General features: G+C 35.9%; 1 protein-coding gene across 3 annotated transcripts; it reads right to left on the bottom strand.

Annotated features, from left to right (window-relative positions):
* LOC107750349 (clathrin light chain B-like) lies at positions 1–5,580 on the bottom strand. Of its 3 annotated transcripts, XM_016565696.1 has the most exons (7): positions 5,497–5,580; positions 5,127–5,388; positions 3,624–3,673; positions 3,377–3,494; positions 2,567–2,678; positions 1,572–1,625; positions 1–641 (listed from the first exon to the last, which is right to left on the bottom strand). In XM_016565696.1, the coding sequence occupies exons 2-7, from the start codon at positions 5,326–5,328 to the stop codon at positions 470–472; spliced, it is 708 nt and encodes a 235-aa protein (XP_016421182.1). In that variant the 5' UTR covers positions 5,329–5,388; positions 5,497–5,580; the 3' UTR covers positions 1–469. The 3 variants fall into 3 exon arrangements, with proteins under 3 accessions (XP_016421182.1, XP_016421181.1, XP_016421183.1); XM_016565695.1 differs by having other exon boundaries at positions 5,127–5,567; XM_016565697.1 differs by lacking the exon at positions 1,572–1,625 and having other exon boundaries at positions 5,127–5,567.
* Positions 5,581–5,937: the final 357 nt, after the last annotated feature.

Raw genomic sequence — 5,937 nt, 5'->3', positions numbered from 1 at the left:
TACTATATAGGGTGAGAGATGGTAACTAAACTGTGTTCATGTGTAGAATGTAACCAAACACTTCCATTTCCTGTGTAACGAGGCAATAAAGACACTTATTGGTTCCAGTGAATTAATGCTGTCTAATGGTTTGTGGGCTCTGCAAACGTCGTGACAATCACAAAAATAACTCGCAAGCTAACCAAAATACTTTTGGCTACATCTGCCGCCTTTCATGTAGCTTGGGATTAAGGGAAAAACTTGACTTGTTTTCAATGGATCGAGGCACACTTACAATATGTTCTTTAACATATGGAACAGCCGAAGACCAGGGTACATAAATAGGAAGTTTAAATACAGTAAAGCGTACACATTCAATGACCCTTTTGAAAAACATAAAAGCTTAAATCTGTTAAAGTGTTCAGCCTCACTAAAATAAAGTGCAAGAGGGATCAGAAAGAAAGCCTAGGAAATACCAGAGGGAGTTACGTTAGCGAACCAGAGGCGTCTGTTTTAGAGAAATAAGAACGGAGCGCATCCGAGAGACGTCTTTAGTCTGACGGCTGGTTTTGGGGTTAAAGTCGCATAGACGAGCCACTTTCTCCCATTCTGTTCCAGGACTGTCATCATCGCACTCCTTGAGGAAGGCCTCCTCTGACACTCTACATGGACGGAGAGGAGAGAATCATGAGAACCAGCACTTCACAGACGCTTAGGTAAGAGCCATGTTACTTGTCATCATCTGAGACATCAAATGAAATTAGAGATCGACCAGCATTATTTTCTGTCCTAACCAGGTCTAAACACTAATTGACAATCACAGCCAATTTAGAAGTCATTTGATATTAATATTTCATCTTTTTGGGTCGGCATGTCTAACTGTTAAGAATGAATGAAAGGTGGAAGTTACAGACCTGTTAATAAGAAATTAAGCATTAACATCATTAAAAATGTTGGTGGAACTGATCATTGGTCTATCTCTACATGAAATGAGAAATAAAGCATGTATGTAATTACACTGTTCAAAACTTTGGGGTCAGTAAGATTTTTTTGAAAAATATTGATACTTTTATTCAGCAAGGACGCACTAAATTGATCAAAAGTCACAGTAAAGACATTTATAATGCTACAAAAGATTTCTATTTTAAATAAATGCTGTTCTTTTCAACTTTCTACTCATCAAAGAAGCATTTCTAAAAGAAATATTAAGCAACAACTTTTTAACCGATAATAATGACAAATGTCTCTGAAGCACCAAATCAGCATATTAGAATGATTTCCGAATGATAATGTGACATTGAAGACTGAAATAATGGCTGTAGAAAATTCAGCTTTGCCGTCGCAGGAATAAATTGCATTTTAAAATATATTCAAATAGAAAACAGCTCTTTTAAATTGTAATAATATTTCACAACATCAGTGTGTTTTTACTGTATTTTTTTAAATTAAATAAATGCAGCATTGGTTAGCATGGGACACTTTTTCATTTAAAAACTCTTACTGACCTCAAACTTTTGAATGGTTGTCTATGTGATGCAAGCAAGAAACTGAGTGCAATTATGTGCAATTTCACTGATTTGCATTAAACATACACAAAGCCTATGGCATCAGAGTTGGGCTGTTTGTAGAAAGCCTTATCAGCGATCCTAATGCACAAACAGGCAGGACAGTAGAAGAGGAAAAGAAAAGAGGATAAATGAAAGGAAGAGAAAAATGGGAGCCAGAGAGTGAAAGAGAGAGAGAGATACATAAGATGAAAGTCAGTCTCACACAAACTGCACATGAAAAGAAGTGTTAAAGTACATTAATCAGTTTTTCATGACACCAAGAAGACTAAAGATACAACACCATATGCTGTCGATTACCATAGAAAATCAATTTGATCATCCCTTCAGTACAAATTCTAAATGCATTACTGTAAATACGATCTTGTTTCTGAGGAAAAAGTCAACATTTTTTAAGAGCTTAACCTGCATTGAACCAGGAACATTCCTCCATTGAATATTTAACCTGACATGTCTTTGTATCTCTCTCTGCTATAAATTCACACACACACACACAACACTGTAACGTGAATAAAAGGGATGGTACACCCAATAAAAAATTATAACTATTTGCAATATGACAAGTCAAAGTCCATGTGATTTCTATCAAGAATTAAAAGCGCATACAGACAGTTTTAGGACTGGTCTTCTCTGTGCACATGAAAAAATACAGTAAAAAAACTGAGACAATCAGATATCATCATGCAAGTGTCTGTTGAGATGTGTAAGAGGTGGCTGGCATTAGTATCTCAGCAGTAAGACTTATAATGGATTAATTACATTTACTTATGCGTATGAGAAAGATGAGACCTCATCTAAAACATATTATAAATACAAAAACAATTTCAGAAATTAAAATCTGCTAAAATTATAGTAATGACAGTAGTAAGCCTGTATTTTAGAGTTTGGCAAACCATTTTATTAGAAGTTCTCCATTACATGTCTTTTCTCGTATGGACTGGTGGTTCACAACTGTCTGCATCCTAATTTTCACTAACAAATACATACAGCTCAATAAAGCCTGGATGTTAGAGTGAAAATACCTGTTGTTGGCTTTATTCTTCTCCATCTGTTCATTCTGGTGTACATGCCAGTCATCTAGTTCCTTTCGGGCCTTTTCCCTCCACACAGCCTCAGCTGCTTTAGAGGCTGCATCTGCACATCATAAAAACAGAGAAAGTTCACACCCAACACACAAATTATTTTTTTTTTTAAGTAATAAACAATAAGCAAGCAAGCAAAATGTATCCTCATATTTGACACCACAATACGTTTGGCTTTTTTCATTTATGTCTTTAAAATTCATATTTCTATTATAAATCAGCTATTTGAATAAAGGTGTTTAAACTGTTTTTCCATTAAAGTGTTCTTTTTCTCATTTCTAACTTTTTGGTTATGTTTTGCTAGCAAAATTATATGTACTGATGTCTATTACGTGGCTGTAGCATAACTTCAAGAGTTTTCGATTACTGCTGCCACTGTAGAAGCACCATATTCATCGCCCATGATTCATTTGTTTCACAAAACAAGAATTAAACTGGCCAAGTGATCTAAACATGTCGGCCACCATAATAAGGGACGAGCCTTTTGTGGAATAGCCTGGATAATTTTAAACATATTTGTCAAAAGCACTATTAATTGACTGGTTTTAAATTGATAAAATGGAAAAGATTTAAACCAGCTTTTAAGAACCAAGGCTTTTACCTGAGAAATTTGTCCCATCTAAAATTATGACATGCCAGATAATTGTCTTAATTGAACTTGGCAGTCTATCCAGTTTGTAACACACAAACACAAAAAGCACAATTTCCTATTGAAGGTTATTTATAATTATACAGGAAATAATTCAGTACCTAATTCCTCCAGACGAGCCTTTTGTTCCTCCCTCCATTTGCGCAGGCTCTCAGGTTCTTGTCTCTGCATGTCGACTTGGGCAATCGCTGAGTAGCTGTCAGTTGTGCCGTTGGTGTCCTAATGTTACAAATGATGTAATGTTAACAACGTCCGTTCCTGGCACAATTGCCAATTGTGTTGTAGTACATAAAAACAAACAAGAACATTTAATACGACAAAATTTGTTGTTTTTCTAACCACACTCACCTGAAACATATCTCCGTTTACAGCAGTAGCTGGTTCGTCTCCAAAGTCACCTGCACTCAAATAGCAGAAACAACACGAGTTTAAGCACTCGTTAGGCAACAGTTTCTACGCTACGTTGACTATAGAAACATTACAAGCATCACTGGAATGCAGCACACCTTGTCGGACTGTGAGTACGTAAAGACCTCTCTCACAATTTCTGGATCTAGTCAGCAGGTGGGCTGGTGTGTTCACTTTTCAAAGCGGTTTAGTTCAGCAACCTTGATTGTCTCTACTCTTTTGTCATACACAAATAGCCTTTACTAGTGCACTTTTCCAGTTTGCTTGCTTGTCTTAATTTGACAGTGTGGCATGTGTGACTTTAACTCCAGCATTAAAGCTGAATATGTGATGTTAGACTACTGAAAAACATTGATTTGGTGGTATCAGACTGAAATTCACTTAACAACAATAAATTATTCAAATCAGAGTCTTCATGGTTGTTGTCAATCATGATTAATCTCTCTCCACGACTGTCAGCTTATGGATAATTTTGATGATGATGATGACGATGAGTTTAGGTCACTTCCCACACAATTCATATTAGATCTTTGCTATATTGTTATTATTTTGTAAACTTGTAATTGTGGTTGTTTTTGTTTTAAGTCATTGAATTAATGCGCACTATTCTTTACTAAACAGTATTGTAGCAGTACTATTGTACTTCCATATAATATAATATAATATAATATAATGTGTGACCCAAGACCACAAAACCAGTCATAAGGGTCAGTTTTTTTTTATTTATATATTTATACATCATCTGAAAGCTGAATAAATAAGCTTTTGTTAGGATATAACAATATTTGGCTGAGATACAACTATTAGAAAATCTGGAATCTGAGGGTGCAAAATAATCAAAATAGGCTATTGAGAAAATCACCTATAAAATTGTACATATAACTAATCAAAAATTAAGTTTTGATATATTTATGGTAGGAAATTTACAAAATATCTTTATGGAACATGATCTTTACTTAATATTCTAATGATTTTTGGCATAAAAGAAAAATCGATAATTTTGACCTATACAATGTATTGTTGGCTATTGCTACAAATATACCCGTGCTACTTATGACTGGTTTTGTGGACCAGGGTCACATATAATATCATAATATAATATAATATAATATAATATGTTTTGGACATGTATCATGGGATTCGTAAAAGTACTTGTAAATATCATGGTACAGTAAGTTCAATACTGCCACATTACTTTTCGTAAGAAATTGTCAAAAACCATGGTACTTTATGGCAAGTGATATATGGCACTCATTTAGTAGGCTACCATATTCGTATAGCATGGTATTTACCATTAGAATCTTACTGTATTCTTACATGTAAGAATACAGTAAGATTTGCATTACGTTTACACAAACTTGAATAATCGTATAACAGTATAATAAAAATCGTATAATAATAGTAATGATGAAGTGCAAGCCAACAGGCCGGCGACACATTCACCTCCGAACGACGTGTAGGTGCTCGCGGGCGGAGGTCCGCCGTCCTCCAGTGCACCGAACCCGGCGCTGTCGTTCTCGAGCACGGCGATCTCGTTCTCGAGCACGGCGATCTCGTTCTCCTGCTGGGCCAGAAACGCCGCGGCCGGATCTTCTTCTGCATGAACTCCGTTGTCGGAGGCCGAAAAGCCAAAGTCGTCAGCCATGTTTAACAAAGTAACACCGGCTTCCGTAAAGCTGCACTAAAACCCTCCAGCTGTTTTGTTCTTCAAGCAAGTTAGGAGTGTTTAAAGGAAAAATAAACTTACATTAGTTGTTAAAGGTCAAACATAGACAGATTTGTGCGTTGTAAAAGTATATAAAATAAGTGTTACTTTTTTTATGGCAGCAGGTTGGCCATGAGTTGAATGACACGCAGCTCTTGTTGGGAGTGCTCAGTGCTGGCCTGCTGGGAAAATTTCAGTAACAATAATGTTGAACGCACAGTAGATTTGTGGTATTTTGTCTCCATCTACTGGAGTCAGTACGTAATTCACACTTCAACCCTGCATCAAGATGTTTGATACTGCCATAGTTCATACTGTGATGTGATGATTTGTTTTCTTTTTTTTATCTTTAAAAGTGTTTATGGAAGCTATTTTCACCAGCTAAAAAATGGTTTTGAGTCAGTTATTTCTATCTTTTGCTGTAGTGTGTCAGTAAATCAGTTTGCATTTCCAAACATTCATTTTGCCATTCATTGTAATAATCCAGTGAGATGTTTGTTTGCACAAGGAGTCTGACAACAGCCAGTGCTCCACACAGAGATCTGATCT

The sequence above is a fragment of the Sinocyclocheilus rhinocerous genome, unplaced genomic scaffold (assembly GCF_001515625.1).
Source record: "Sinocyclocheilus rhinocerous isolate Xijiao unplaced genomic scaffold, SAMN03320098_v1.1 scaffold1053, whole genome shotgun sequence".
Classification (NCBI taxonomy): Eukaryota; Metazoa; Chordata; class Actinopteri; order Cypriniformes; family Cyprinidae; genus Sinocyclocheilus; species Sinocyclocheilus rhinocerous.
This window is presented reverse-complemented; position numbering and strand designations above follow the sequence as displayed.